Below are 16,099 nucleotides of genomic sequence, written 5' to 3'. Positions count from 1 at the left end.
CTAATTCCAAAGAAGTTTGGACGTTGTGTTAAACATAAATAAAAATAGAATACAAAGATTTGCAAATCATGTTCAACCTATATTTCATTGAATACACTACAAAGACAAGATATTTAATGTTCAAACTGATCAACTTTATTGTTTTTAGCAAATAATCATTAATTTGGAATTTTATGGCTGCTACACGTTCCAAAAAAGCTGGAACAGGTGGCAAGAAAGACTGAGAAAGTTGAGGAATGCTCATCAAACACCTGTTTGGAACATCCCACAGGTGAACAGGCTAATTGGGAACAGGTGGGTGCCATGATTGGGTATAAAAGGAGCTTCCCTGAATTGCTCAGTCATTCACAAGCAAAGATGGGGCGAGGTTCATCTCTTTGTGAACAAGTGCGTGAGCAAATAGTTGAACAGTTTAAGGAAAATGTTCCTCAACATACAATTGCAAGGAATTTAGGGATTTCATCATCTACGGTCCATAATATCATCAAAAGGTTCAGAGAATCTGGAGAAATCACTGCATGTAAGCGGTGAAGGTGATATAAAGTTTCAGGGTGTGAAAAGTCTGGGGGTGACCAAGGGAGTTTATTGCAGGGAAGATAACATGTAAATCAGATTAGGGTGTGGGAGTGTGTTGCAAGAAGGCTCCCAGCAGGGTGCATGTGGAGGCCACAAAGAACAGATGTCGAGGAAGACAATGGCTGCGGGGAGCCACTGTAAACATGAGATGCAAGACTGTGGGACGGCGTCTGGAGCCAGCGGCAAATGGTCATCATTCTGCAGAGCAATGATGACGTCAGATGGGACCATGGACCAATCAGACGACAGCGATTCCGTACTTCCTCTTTCAAACATTGTATAAGTCGGGGGCAAGAACAGATAGCTTTGTTCAGTTTGCGCTGTCTCTGCTGAGGCTAGGATAAGCGTAGCTGCTGACCCAGAGCTCTGTAAAATGTATAGACTCCTCTGTCAGGAATAAATTGGTTGACTTTTAACACGTTATAATTGTAGTTCTTCCACGAAAACGAACACGCATGGAACCTCGAGAGTAATAGGTGATTATAAAATACAAGGTTCCTTCAGCGGCAAGGCCGAAAACCAACATTGAATGCCCGTGACATTTGATCCCTCAGGCGGCACTTCATCAAAAACCGACAATGTGTAAAGGATATCACCACATGGGCTCAGGAACACTTCAGAATACCAATGTCAGTAAATACAGTTCGGCGCTATATCCGTAAGTGTAACTTGAAACTCTACTATGCAAAGCAAAAGCCATTTATCAACAACACCCAGAAACGCCACCGGCTTTTCTGGGCCCGAGCTCATCTAAGATGGACTGATGCAAAGTGGAAAAGTGTTCTGTGGTCCGAGGAGTCCACATTTCAAATTGTTTTGGGAAATTGTGGACGTCGTGTCTTCTGGGCCAAAGAGGAGAAGAACCATCCGGACTGTTATGGATGCAAAGTTAAAAAGCCAGCATCTGTGATGGTATGGGGATATGTAAGTGCCAATGGCATGGGTAACTTACACATCTGTGAAGGTACCATTAATGCTGAAGGGTAAATACAGGTTTTGGAGAAACATATGCTGCCATCCAAGCAATGTCTTTTTCATGGACGCCCCTGCTTATTTCAGCAAGACAATGCCAAACCACATTCTGCATGTGTTACAACACTGTGGCTTCGTAGTAAAAGAGTGCGGGCACTAAACTGGCCTGCCTGCAGTCCAGACCTGTCTCCCATTGAAAATGAGTGGCGCATTATGAAGCATAAAATACGACAACGGAGACCCCGGACTGTTGAACAGCTGAAGCTGTACATCAAGCAAGAATGGGAAAGAATTCCACCTCTAAAGCTTCAGCAATTAGTGTCCTCAGTTCCCAAACGTTTATTGAATGTTGTTAAAAGAAGAGGTGATGTAACACAGTGGTTAACATATTTGCTAAAAATAATCAAGTTTATCAGTTTGAACATTAAATATCTTGTCTTTGTAATCTGTTCAATTAAATATAGGTTGAACATGATTTGCAAATCATTGTATTCTGTTTTTATTTATTTTTAACACAACGTCCCAACTTCATTGGAATTAGGGTTGTATGTTAGTGCCCATGGCATGGGGAAACACCATTAATGCTGAAAGGTACATGTAGGTTTTGGAGCAATATATGCTGCCATCCAAGCAACATCTTTTTCAGGGATGTCCCTGCTTATTTCAGCCAGATCACACCAAGCTCCATTCTGCAGTGTTACAACAGCATGGCTTCGTAGTAAAATAATGTTGTCTCCCATTGAAACTGTGGCACATAATGAAGCACAAAATATGACAATGGCAACTGACGTACATCAAGCAAGAATGGGAAAGAATTCCACCTACAAAGCTTCAAAAATTAGTGTCCTGAGTTCCCAAACGCTTATTGATTGTCATTAAAAGGAAAGGTGATGTAACACAGTGCCCCCTGTCATAGCTTTTTTGGAATGTTTTGCAGGCATCAAATTCAAAATGAGCAAAAATTTGCAATAATAATAAAGTTTATCAGTTTGAACATTAAATATCTTGTCTTTGTAGTGTACTGTATTCAATTGAATATGGGTTGAAAAGGATCTGAAATGTTTTTTTTATTCTGTGTGACACAATGTCGCAAATTAATTGGATTGGGGTTGAGAGAGAGAGAGAGAAAGAGAGAGAGAGAGAGGGAGAGCGAGGACAACACTGACTGATCGTTCGACAGATATCCATCCATCCATCCATCCTCTGTACCACTTATCCTCACTTGGGTTGCGGGCGCACTAGAGCCTATCCCAGCTATCTTCAGGCGAGAGGCGGGGTATGCCCTCAACTGGTCGCCAGTCAATCGCAGGGCACATAGAAACAAACATCCATTCGCACTCACAGACACACCTAAGAGCAATTTAGAATCTTCAATCAACCTACCATGCATGTTTTGGGGGATGTGGGAGGAAACCGGAGTGCCCAAAGAAAACCACGCAGGCACGGGGAGAACATGCAAACTCCACACAGGCGGGGCCGGGATTTGAACCCCAGTCCTCAGAACTGTGAGGCAGATGTACTGACCAGTCGTCCACTGTGCCGCTCGACAGATATTCAAGTCAGTTATTTACCTAAGGGAAATAGTGACATCCAGTGGTTAGAGGTATAATAGCAGAAGAGGACAGGAATCAACAAGTGTTTTTGAAATCATTGATTGCTGGTTTGATTGTAATTGTGAGAACGCGTTAAAAGGGATTCGATTACTGTGTTATTGAAATGTTTTTTTCGGGATGTCAGAGAAATAGAGATAGAGAATCATTTATTTTGGGCACTATGCACTGTAATGGATGCTAGTTGAGAAGAATTTAAAACGCTTTTGGCAACAATAATTGCACTAACTGTAATTGAATTGTTGACTATAGCAGTATATTTTCTGCTAATTGTAGAATTTGGTGTAAAATGCCCCCTTTCCGACTGATTATGATTTTGTTGAATATTTGCTCCCCCTCCCCAAAACTACTACCGGAAGCTGTGGATGTGTATTCCGGAAGGCTGGAGACTCTCAAATCGCCTTATGGTTGTTTAGACATAAACGGTTTTCTATGTCGGTGGGAATTTGCTTCGGTAAACGCAACAAACACATGAAGAAGGAATCGTTACGGATTTTTTTTTTCACCCAACGTAATTTGCCACGCAAAAAGACGCCAGGCTTTACTCTCATTTAAAAGACATACTTTCCCCGCGGTGAGTTGCCTCTTAACGACGAGCTGCTCAAGTTTGATGCAATAGCGGAAATCCTCTTGTTCGACGCTTTTTTTTTTTTTTTTTTTAAACAGCACGTCATTTATAAGTGCGTGAGAGATAAACTGGAAACAATATGTAGGTGTGTGGTTTTTTCCAGTTACAAAACGACGCTTGGGTGGCTGTCATGTTTTTGTTCCTCTAAACTTGAGGTACATGCGCGGGGCAGTCTTGCCAATCATCAGACTTGTCCCGTTATTTAGACTACACCCACTAGCTAGCAAGATTAGTTTAACTAGTTTGCCTTTACTCTGTCAACTTTCGGTTAAATGTACAATATCTTTAATTTAAGAACCTCACATACAACTAACTGTAAGTTGTCACCTAGAAATGCGTTGTAAATGCGTGTTTTTTTGTGTGTTTGTTTTTTTTAACAATCTTTCGTCGGGTTGTACTTTTTAGGTGACCTTTTTTGCTCCAAGCGTTTATTGGGGTGATTTCTACTGTTTGTTTAAATGATGGCTACAATATATGATACTGAGCTTTGGGAAGACACCAGATGTACTAATTGCTTACGAGCTACAAGTGGGCACGTCCCTCCAGTTAACCCAGAAGCCACATGTTGAGCCGCCACGCTAAAACGAGCTCATACTCAGTTAACGGCTACAGTACACGACTGCCATCACGGTGGTGCTGCGTGGACTCGATTATACGTGTGTTGTATGACGATTCCCGTTCGTCACCATGGAGCAAGAACCAACGATAGTGCCTCGAAAGTAGAAAAGCGTCGTAACACAAGTTGACTCCTCTGATTGGAGGTGAACATTTGACAAATTCCTGATTTTTAGCAGCAAAGTAGAAATTGCATGACCTTAAAAGCGGTGTGCTTTAATGCTCGAAAATGTAATGTATTAGAAGACTTCAAGATTGGTTAATACATCGCAGCGTATCATAGCAACACCCCAATGCTGTACAAAAATGCCACCATCAGGCAGGACATCACATCAATGCCTGTGAAGCTATCATCTTTCGGAGCCCACTGACAACAGTGCAAGATTAATTGCGACATCACATGTCTTTATGACCTCGCCTTTAATATTTTTACAGAAAGTGCAACATTTTGGAACTGGTACTGGTACTGGTAAAATCATAGCTCAGCCATCTCAAATGAACCACACATTTTGCACGCAGTGCAAATCCAATTTTATCATAAATGCTAGTGTGAATAGCATTTTGTGAACATGTTTGCTTTAACACACTTTGTTTAATGCTCTCTCAGGTTCTGTGATAAAGGTGTTGTCGTCATCCTGTGACAACGGTATCTTCTCAGCTGGTTGGTTTGAGGAGAGGAAGCAACGATGCCGAAACCGGTAAGATGATGACATGATCAGTGCCGATCACATAATTTTCAGCTGATCAGTATCAGATGAAATGGATTTTTAAATTTTCTAATGTGTAAGTTCATAAAGCGACAAAATAATCCTGATGTATAAAGATATTGCCAAATGGAAAAGCAATAGCTTGGTTTTATATTACACAATGTAATGTTTTGGGCTCGTGTGGAGGTGTGAAAATGAGAAGAGGCAGAAAACCACATCCACTCAAGTGCTGTGACTCCCCCAAAATGCTTGTTTTTTCAAGTTGTAGCTTTTTAAGACCGGTTGCACAGCACCTATTTGTTCATACAAGAACCAAAAAAGGAGTTGATTGACAAAATAAAATAAGAGCTCGATCAAATGTATCCATCTTATGAGCAGATGTGCTCATCAAACGTCACCCTTTTACAAAATAGCTGCCAGATGACATCGCTTCTAGGTGACACAGTAAGAGAACTACATTACCCAAACAACGTATTTTACTTTTACAGTGTTCCACTATGTGAAATTGATTCATTTACTATTTAACATTATTTAATATTATCATTTAAAAAAAACACCTAGATACAATATAAATATTTTTCAGCAAGCCTTTAGCTGCGTGTCATGTGACAACTTTTAACGGTGACATCATATGACCAGAGTGAGCTGACCCACCAAGCTAATTTAGGTCAGCAGTATTAGAGCATTTCAGCTATCCAGTTGAGAACAGAGATGGAAATCGCATAGTCGACAAGACCCAGACTATTTGCTGTAAGTGCTTCAAAAAAATTTCCCATGTCATGTTGAACATGTTAATGCACCAGACACCATCCCGAAATTAATTTAAAGGTTGCATTCTGTCAAAATGCTTTTTTTCCCCCCCAACTGTTTTATGCATGGCGGCACGGTGACAGTCTGGTTAGCTCATTCGCCTCACAGTTCTGAGGACCTGGGTTCAAATCCGGCCTCACCTGCGTGAAGTTTGCATGTTCTCCCCATTCCTGTGTGGATTTTCTCCAGGTACTCTGGTTTCCTCCATTCCAAATACATGCATGGTAGGTTAATTAATGCCTCTAAATTGCCCGTAGGTGTGAATGTGAGTGCGAATGGTTGTTTGTTTACATGTGCTCTGCCTCCCTGCCTTTCACCCACAGTCGGCTGGGATAGGCTCCAGCACACCCGCAACCCTAGTGAGGATAAGCGGTTTGGAAAAATGAATTAATGAATGTTTTATGCATAACGTACAATCTCAGGGCAGTGAAGCGATCGCAACTGGACTGTTCTGTTTGCCTTAGAAGACGTTTTCCCTCGGTGCATTGCTGGTGCATCTTCTCCTGTCACATTTTCTTTCCACTAGACTATCAATTGATATGCTTGGACACAGCACTCTGTAAACAGCCAACCTCCTGAGCTATGAACATTTGTGGCTTACCCATCCTACGGAGGGTATCAATGATGGTCTTCTGGCCAGTTGTCAAGTCTGCAGTCTTTCCCATATTGAACCCAATTGAGACAATGGAACCAAACTGAAGCAATTTAATGACACCTGGGGAAACATGTGCAGGTGCTTTGAATTTAGTAGATGATTAGTGTGTGACACTCGGTTTAAAACATTTATGGCCTGCAAAAATTGTTGCTGTGTGTAGAATGTCTCGGAGATCATCTCTCATGATTGGTGCGTTTTAGTCACATGCTGTGATGACTTACTCAGCGTTCCCCTTGGTTCCACATACCATCTACAGCGCCGCCGCCTTGATCGATTTTGCAGCATAGTTAAACATATCGTCTGGTCATCTTGGTCCATTTGTTCTAGCAGACAGTGTTCCACGGTCGCCATGATTGTTGCTTTGTTTCTTGTTCCGGAAAGGAAAGTAAAAACGGTACCGGAAATGGCCAAAGAATTAAGAGGAAACTCCACCACCCTGCGGTGTCCTAGCCAATACCAGCCGTGGTGACACCCCCGACTTGGAGGAGAACTGCAGTACATTTTCAAAACTGCGCCTGTGGGTTGCGCTCGGGTATAAAGGCAAACTGCGTGCGGGATAGCTGCAGTGCGCTGACAGTCGCCCTCCGCGCGAGTATAAAGAAGCCTTAACGGTCAAGGAGGCTGTGCTGTTTGTTGGAGGTCAATGGATTTTATTGATAAGGTCAGAGGCCTAAAGCTGGACGAAAATGAAACCATGGTTTCATTTGATGTAGTCCAACCCAGGATGCATTGGAAACTGAGAGTCAACGGCTACTGCTTGATCATAGCCTCCAAGACAGTCCACACTTAACACCGAGCAGATATGCCACTTGCTGGATTTTTGTCTTAACACCACATTTTCAATTCATGAGAACATTTTACGGACAAAAACATGGTTGTGCAATGGGCCGCGATATCCCCCAACGTAGCAAACCTATACATGGAGGACATGGAAAGGAGAGCTCTGAACAACTCCAAGCCATTGGTACAGATATGTGGATGACACATGGGTTAAAATCAAAAGCCAAGAAATGCAAGCCTTCAGAGCACATTAACTCAGTGGAAAATAACATCAAGTTCACATGTGAGAATGTCAAAGACAATAAGTTGCCTTTTCTGGACTGTGATGTCGAGGGGGGCCTCCATATTGGGGTTTATAGAAAACCCCCACACACAATGCTTACTTTTTGACTCACACCACCCTCTGGAACACAAACTAACAAAATAAGACAGGATCAGTGTTGGGGATGTTCCTTTTCTATGGGAACTAGTTAAAAGTTAAGTTCACCGTTCCAAAACTGAACTAGTTCACTTCATAGTTCATAATTCAAAATTTTGAATAAGTTAACTGGTCCAAAAATGAACTAGTTCGTAGTTGTTTTTTATTTTATTTTATATATGTTGCTGATGGGCCATTACCTTCAAAATACTGGCATTTCATTTCAGTCCACACGAGTAAACAGCTGCAGTTTTCACCCTACAAACTAAAAAACAGGAAAAACTTGATGCTTGAATGGTGTTTTTTTTTTTTTTTTTTTTTAAATGAGGAATTAAAACAAAAACAGGACTTTTGTCTTTAATGTGCAAAAAAATAATAATTTTTATATAGTATGACAGGAATGATAATGAAATGACATTAACTTTTAACAAAATAATTAATCCTCAAAATAAATTCCATATCAGAGTGTGATCATACAGTGTTTTAACTAAAGCATTCTGATATATATAATTTTCCGAGTAATCCATTTGTACAATTATGTACTGTATTACAAAAGAACACATTCACTCCCATTTACACAGTGTCCCTGAACGCATCTTGCACATTCACACACTGCCGCGTGCCTGCCAAGTTTCATTCTGAAGTGCGAAATAAGAAATTCAACAGGCGTACAAACAGGGCTCTCTGCTGGTCTCTTTTACTGTATATTACAGTACACCAACATCGCAGCAGACACTGCGATGTGACTATTGCGTGCATGTACGTCGCGATGATGATGCTCAAACAAAAAATTCCCATAGGGTACGTTCGGAAATTCACTCCAAGCACGCTCTCTACACTCCGTAATGTTCGGAAACCAGAGCATTGTTGGTGTGTGCCGTTTGGTTATTCAGAACGCCGCACTCTGGGAGTGCCTGAGCGCACCCCCGCCGCTCTGACAGGAGACAGAGCGGCTGGAGTGTCAGGCAGGACGAGATGTTTACAGCCAGAACTGACACATTCAATAAGGCGGACGCGCTGACATATTCCTGCCAGTGGTCAACTCGCTCGTTCGTAAACTCACAGAAAATGGAGCTTGCTCTAAGGGATTGCGCTGCCTTTATGCCACCTCGCCAATGGCTCATTGAGACAGGATGTGGTGAAGCGAATATCGGCCACGTTGGCAAATCAAAATTGCCTGCGTGAAAACTCAAAAGTCGTTCCTGATAGAAGTTGGGAGTGCGCTCATTCTGCCGTGTGTGTACAGTGTAAATGGTTTAGTTTCTCCCCCTACTTCGTGAAATGCTCTGCCGTCCAGCTGCTGCTGGCTGTAAGCTTTCGCGCTCAAGGCCTTTCCCAGATTTGGGGAGCGGGCACATCCAGGAAGACAAGACATGAAGCCACTTGGCCCCGAATTGAAGCATGCATATTTATTACCACGATGTACGTTTACAGTGTCAATGGTCAATATGTCCTGCAATTCACATTAGTTCTCGCAGCTAGCTTGCAGCGTTCTTCATCAACTCACGAGCCGCTAATCCCACTTTGGTTGTCAGGCCGAGCTAGCTCGGACCATGGTCGTACGTTGTTAACTAATCATTTGGGGGTCTATGGCAAACATAGTCAGGGCCTGCCCCCGTGCCCCATATGTAATTTAGACCACTTTGTTAAAATTATGAGAACTAAAGTTAACCTAATATTTACCACCAAAGATTTCAAATATTAATGTTCATCTTCAACTAAAAAGTTTGAAATTGAGAAAATTATATATGAAGTTCTTAAAGTCAAGATGTGATGGTTTCCTAGGTATATATAAAATGTATATAGAGCATCAAAAAAGTATTTTAAAAAAATAGTAAGTGAACAAATACTGACACTTTCCAGAAAATTACAATATCATGGAAATGTTTTTCCATAATTACATTCAAAAAGTTAAACTTTCATAGATTGATTCAGGTCCCACAATTTAAACAATTTCAATTATGATTGATTCAGGGCCCACAATTTAAACAATTTCAAGTATTTATTTATTTTTACATAATTTGGGCTTCCAGCTCATAAAACTCACGTAAGCAGGAATTCAAAAAAATAGAATACTGTGAAGAAATCAACATTTACTTCCCAGTTTTTGTTGAATTAAATCAATCAAAATATGGTACTTTCAAAACGATATGTTAATCCTCAATACTTGGTTGGGAATCCCTTTGCTTTAATCACTGCCTCGATGTGCTGTGGCATTGAGGCAATCTGCCTGTGGCATTGTCTGGGAGTTACGGAAACCCAGCTTTCCTTGATGCTTGCTGTCACTACTTCTTTGTTTTTGGCTCTGGTGTCCCTCATTTTCCTCTTGATAATACCCCATAAATTCTCAATGGTGTTTAGATCCGGTGAGTTGGCTGGCCAATCAACCACTGTGATGGCATGGGCATCAAACCAGGTTTTGGTGCTTCTGGCGGTATGGACAGGGGCCGGGTCCTGTTGGAAGATGAAATCTGCATCTCCATACAGATCCTCAGCAGAAGGATTGACGAAGTCCTCTAAAACCTTCTGGTAGACTGTTGCGGTGACCTTGGATTTAAGAAAGCAGAGTTTACCCATAGCTGCACTGGACTTTGGACCCCAAATCATGACTGACTGTGGATATTTCACACTGGACCTCAAGCAGCTTGGGTTCCGTTCTTCACCAGTGTTCCTCCAAACCCTTGGGCCTTGATTTACTTTCATCGGAAAAGAGGACCTTGGACCACTGGCCAACAGTCCAGTCCTTCTTCTCCTTGGCCCAGTTGAGACTCTTCCTATGTTGGCTCAGTAGTAGCTTGACCCGAGGAACCAGACAGTTGTAGCCCATCTCCTGGATGCGTCTGAATGTGGTGTTTTTTGAAACTGTGACTCCTGCCTCATTCCACTCTTTCTGGATCTCTGCTAGATTCTTGAATCTTCTGTTTGATAATCCATTGAAGCCCATGGTCATCTCTTTTGCTGGTGCATCTTCTCTTGTCACATTTGGTCTTTCCACTAGACTATCAATGGATATGCTTGGACACAGCACTCTGTAAACAGCCAACCTCCTGAGCTATGAACTTTTGTGGCTTACCCATCCTACTTAGGGTGTCAATGATGGTCTTCTGGGCAGTTGTCAAGTCTGTAGTCTTTCCCATATTGAACCCAACTGAGACAATGGAACCAAACTGAAGCAATTTAATTACACCTGGGGAAGCCTGTGCAGGTGCTTTGAATTTAGTAGATGATTAGCGTGTGACACTCAGTTTAAATCATTTATGGCCTGCATAATTTCGTCTGATTTCTTCACAGTATTCTATTTTTTTAAATTCCTGATTTTATGGGTTTTATGACCAGGAAGCCCAAATTATGTGAATATAAACAAATACTTGAAATGGTTTAAATTGTGGGCCCGGAATCTATAATCTATTAAAGTTTAACTTTTTGAATGGAATTAGGGAAATAAATAAAATTTTCTTTGATATTCAAATTTTGGGGGAAAGGGTCTGTATAACCCAAGTGCACTTAAAATGCTGTTTTTAAATGGTGATTTCATTTATTAAGTAAAACAAAAATATTGTAAATTACCTGGCCCTGTGTGAAAAAGTAATGGGCCCCCCTAAACCTAATCACTCGTTCGGCCATTCTCCGCAGCGGCAATTGAAATCAAGCATTTTCTAAAACTGGCACTGACTTTTTTACATCTCTGTGGAGATATTTTGGCCCACTCTTTCTTGCTGAATTGTTTGAATGCAGCAAAAATTGATGGTTTTTGAGCATGAACGGCTTTTTAAGGTCATGCCACTGCATTTCAATCGGATTCACGTCTGGACTTTGACTAGGCCACTCCAAAACTTTTTTTTTTTCAGAAGTTGACTTGCTGGTCAGTTTTGGATTGTTACTCTGCTGTACAGCCAAAGTGCATTTCAGCTTCAGGTCGCAAACTAATGGCTGAACATTTCCTTCAGAATTTTCTGTTAAAGAGCAGAATTAATGTTTCGATCAATACAGCAAGTTCTCCAAGTACTGAAGAAGCAAAACAGCCCAAGACCATCACACTACCACCACTGTGTTTGACTGTTGGTATGATGTTCTTTTTCTGAAATACTGTGCTACATTTACCCCAGATTTAACGACACACACACACCTTCCAAAAAAAGCTCAACTTTCATTTCGTTAGTCCATATAATATTCTTCCAGAAGTCTTTGGAATCATTCAGATGTTTGGTTTTTTTTTTTTGCAAAAGAAAGACTAGCCTTCCTCTTGTGCTGGACGCCAAAGGAAAGGGATTCTAGGAGTGCAGGTAAAGGTTCGAAGCAGTCCTGAGTGAAATGTGGACTGGTAAGCTATGGGCTCCCTCTTGTCCTGCGTTCTCTGGACTTGTCCATTCCCGCTTAAATTGGGGGTCCTTTGGAATTTAAACAGGCTAAGACTCTTCTCCAATCATATTGGAACATCCTGCACCAACACGTTTCGGCATCTTAAATTGTTTGGACTATAACTACTCGCTTTGGTGAACTACTACTACATGAGCTAGTCAACGAACCAACTTCTTGAATCTGCTAACGTGTCAAACCGGAAGGTGCAACCCATTCGTGTTAAGTGCGGGAGATTCAAAAGTAAAAAGTGACAGATGTTTGACTAATTCAATATAATTCTTTTTATGACTGATAATTTACATATATAAAAATAAAGGATTTTTTTTAGACTTCACACCAATCTGATCGGTATCGCCCGATAATTAGCATTTTATGCTGATTGGCTTTGTCATAATTCGCAGATCGGCTCTGCAAAAAACATTTACTCTGCGTCACCATCGTTTACAGTATATTTGAATCCAAAAGCTAGTTTATTTTTAACCTTGTCGCAAGTCTTTTGACATAGTACTGTATATATCTGACAACCAATAGTTATTTAAAAAAAACACGTCAGCGGTCTGGGACAGACAGCACCTCTGAGACGGATGCGTAATGTGTGGATCAGACTAAAAGAAAAATTTGGTCTTTCACAATTGCAGTAAGTCAGACTTCAGGTTGGGCATCGTTTGAATTTGAGCAATTCCGGTTCCTATTCCGGTTCCTTAGTTCAATTCCTGTTCTAAAGGAGTCTCTATTCAGATTCTTTTAGGGGGCTGGTTTTTCCAAAAAAAAAAAAAAAAAGTTTGCATGATTTAAATAAAGGGTGTCCAGATTATGAACATCCATTTTCTTAGCACCCCGCATCATTGACTATAATTAACATTTGACTCGAGGATCTTTATAACTAGGTTTGGGCATAGTATGAATTTGAGCGATTCCAGTTCCAAACGATTCTCGATCCCAGTTCTTTTAGGGGGCTGGGTCAAAATGTTTGCATGGTTAAAATAAAATGTGTCCAAATTATGAACATCCATTTTCTTAGCAGCCCGCAGCATAGACTAAAATGAACATTTGACTCAAGGTTCTTTTTAACCAGTATCAATATCAAACCTATTAACTAAAAGGCAATGTGTTTGGAACTAACCCAATTGACTTATAATATTCATTAATGTTTCAGCTAAAAGTTAAATATAGCATTGTTAAAATAGTTATTTGGGATGTTTCATCACAACAAATGGTTTATATGTGCAACTTTTAACTTGACTTCCTGTTTTAAGCTTGTAGCCTTTTATTTTGAAGGGTACTCAGCGTTTTGGCCCGAAAAGTAACTTCACACTGTACCGGTGATTTAAAAAAAATAAATAAATAAATACATTTATTTATATATGTAAATGGATGGAACCAAATGCTATAAAACGCTGATCTCTACCCACCGATGAGGCACAAGGTTGGTGTTTGTGATATTTTTACTATTTTACTGAGATGTTTATGTAAATTTTGTCCAAATTCATTGTGATGTAAAGGTGAATTTTTAGCCCAATGTTAAATTAAGTATTTTTTTTTTTCTTCTTCTTTTGTCATCAGCGCTTACGTTGGTTTGAAGACTAAAATAAACTCTAAAAACCATCAGTGCAAAAGGGCAAGGAACCGTTTACCTTGTTAGCTCTCTCAATGTTGGCATAGACGTATTTTATTGTTTCACTCACCCAGTTGACTGAGAGTTGACTGAAGCTCCGCGGGTGTAGGCTGAGGCTCGGAGCGCGTCCTATGCACAATGTAATCTTATTCCAAGTGTTGCACTGAGGCGACTGATCATTAATTTTAACAAAGTTAAGACACACTTGTGTTCGCCGCCACCGCCATTGGGCACAAGCACATCATCGTGCACATTCTTCTTTGTTGGATTAAGCCGCTTCTTCGTTGCTTTTCGCCACTTCTTCTTGGAGGCTTGAGGACACTGCATCGAAACTAGGAACCAAAATCTTTACCTTTGAACGGTTCTGGGAGAAGCAGAACGTTAGTCCCGGTTCCAATCGGTTCTCGACAGAATACTGCAATAAAATCTTGTATTGCGATACCACCACATCCCGTCTTTTATGATCACTGGGCTTTATCTTGTCAACTCAAACGCAAGCGGATACATTCATTACCATGACGACAACAACAAAAATGGATCGCGCCGTGTGTATTATAAGAACAAAATGGGGAAAAACGTGTGCTGGTGGTCAACTGTGCTCGTGAGAGGACTTTAATTCAAGGATTCCTGGATTCACGTACTTTTAATACAATACGGCTTGCAAGCAGTCAACAAAACATTATGTAGCCTAGCAAGCTAGCTAGCTAGCCGGCGTTTTGTCGAATCATGCTCTAAAGTTTTGGTGTCTGTCAAGTAATTTAATTATAATGAAGTAATTTAATTAGAGTAAGTTAGCACCCTTTATTTCTGTCATGTTCTACCTGACTGATTAGGATACATGACCTGAGTAGAGAATACATTTCAAGATACTCAGTATACAGTAAATGAACATCCATCCATCCATCCATTTTCTGAGCCGCTTCTCCTCACTAGGGTCACGGGCGTGCTGGAGCCTATCCCAGCTATCATCGGGCAGGAGGCAGGGCACACCCTGAATTGGTTGCCAGCCAATCGCAGGGCACATACAAACAACCATTCGCACTCACAGTCACACCTACGGGCAATTTAGAGTCTCCAATCAATGCATGTTTTTGGGATGTGGGAGGAAACCGGAGTGCCCGGAGAAAACCCACGCAGGCACGGGGAGAACATGCAAACTCCACACAGGCGGGACCGGGGATTGAACCCGGGTCCTCAGAACTGTGAGGCTGACGTGCTAACCAGTTGTCCACCGTGCCGCCAGTAAATGAACAATTCATTTAAATAGACACATTGTTCCATCTTGTGATCCGATTGGTTATAATTTTTTTAAACTTGGTGATCTGCCCCAAAAATCCTGATCATGTAAATTTTTTTTGTTGACAGACGTACATTTCAGCCGATCCCTATCGTCTTCCCTTTAAGATCCTTCTTAAGGGTTATCAAATAAATGAATCAATTTAAAACTTTAACTGTAATTGATAAGAACAATCAACATTTAATAGTTTACCATTTGAACTGCTTTTATATAGCTTGGTGATGAAAAGTGTCACTTGTCATTCCACTTTATCTCTATACTCTGCTAACACTGACAGCAGTGCAACTGACGAGCATCATTATACAGTATTACATTTTTACAAGGCATGAAGTTAAATCAATAAGTCAATATTCTACAGATAAAGATTTGTTTATTAATTCATCATAACATTTAGGCCTGCCCAACAGGAAAGAGTTATTTGTTGGCTATATCGAATGTTGTTACTTATTCTTAGGGAAATAGTGCTGAAGACTACAAACTTCCTCCCAAAACAATGTCATGCATCACAATGTTTGTTAAAACGAGAAACAAAAAACTATTTGCTGTCGAGTATTTTCCCATATCGTTCAGCCATATTCCTGGTTGATGACAAGGTAGTTTTAATCGGGCCCATATCGTGAAAGCTTATCGGCTTCCCAATGACGAGGACTGGCTAAGTGTGGCTAAAGGTTTAGCCACATAAACACGTGATTTTGTGGCTAACTACACACGTGTGCCTAGGAAGTATTTATACTGTTTAGCGACATTGGCTAAGAGGTTTCATAACCCAGCGCCAAACCTGCGCTCTGCCTCTCTGAACACTGTACTCTCAGAGAGTGCGTCAGATTTAATTTCCGAACGTACCCATAAACACACTCCTAAACCTTGTAGAAAACCTTCCCTGAAGAGTTTAAGATGTTAAAACTGCAGAGGGTGTACCGATGTCATATTAAACCCTATGGATTAAGAATGGGATGGCACTTAAATTCATATTTGAGCGAATACATTTGGCAATATAGTGTAGGTCAAAATAACGTGGTAGTCCAGACAGTGTTGCATCTTTGGGATGAGGCGTTTT

The 16,099-nt window shown here is 40.9% G+C and overlaps 1 protein-coding gene and 1 long non-coding RNA gene across 2 annotated transcripts in view; one reads left to right on the top strand and one right to left on the bottom strand.

Moving 5' to 3' along the window:
* Positions 1-3,443, bottom strand: part of LOC133489930 (uncharacterized) — a 101,753-nt gene extending 98,310 nt beyond the window's left edge. Inside the window, exon 1 of the long non-coding RNA XR_009792053.1 lies at positions 2,932-3,443. This is a non-coding gene — a long non-coding RNA (uncharacterized LOC133489930). The remainder of the gene's footprint in view (positions 1-2,931) is intronic.
* A 127-nt stretch (positions 3,444-3,570) lies between these two features.
* The window catches only part of LOC133489920 (radixin), a 32,600-nt gene continuing 20,071 nt past the window's right edge, over positions 3,571-16,099 (top strand). The window contains exons 1-2 of the mRNA XM_061799215.1: positions 3,571-3,732; positions 5,009-5,099. Coding sequence (XP_061655199.1) covers positions 5,088-5,099 — 12 coding nt within the window. The 5' untranslated portion in view covers positions 3,571-3,732; positions 5,009-5,087. The remainder of the gene's footprint in view (positions 3,733-5,008; positions 5,100-16,099) is intronic.

This window comes from Phyllopteryx taeniolatus, chromosome 1 (genome assembly GCF_024500385.1).
Source record: "Phyllopteryx taeniolatus isolate TA_2022b chromosome 1, UOR_Ptae_1.2, whole genome shotgun sequence".
NCBI lineage: Eukaryota > Metazoa > Chordata > Actinopteri > Syngnathiformes > Syngnathidae > Phyllopteryx > Phyllopteryx taeniolatus.
Note: the sequence above shows the minus strand (reverse complement) of the source record. Positions and strands in the feature narration are given on the sequence as shown.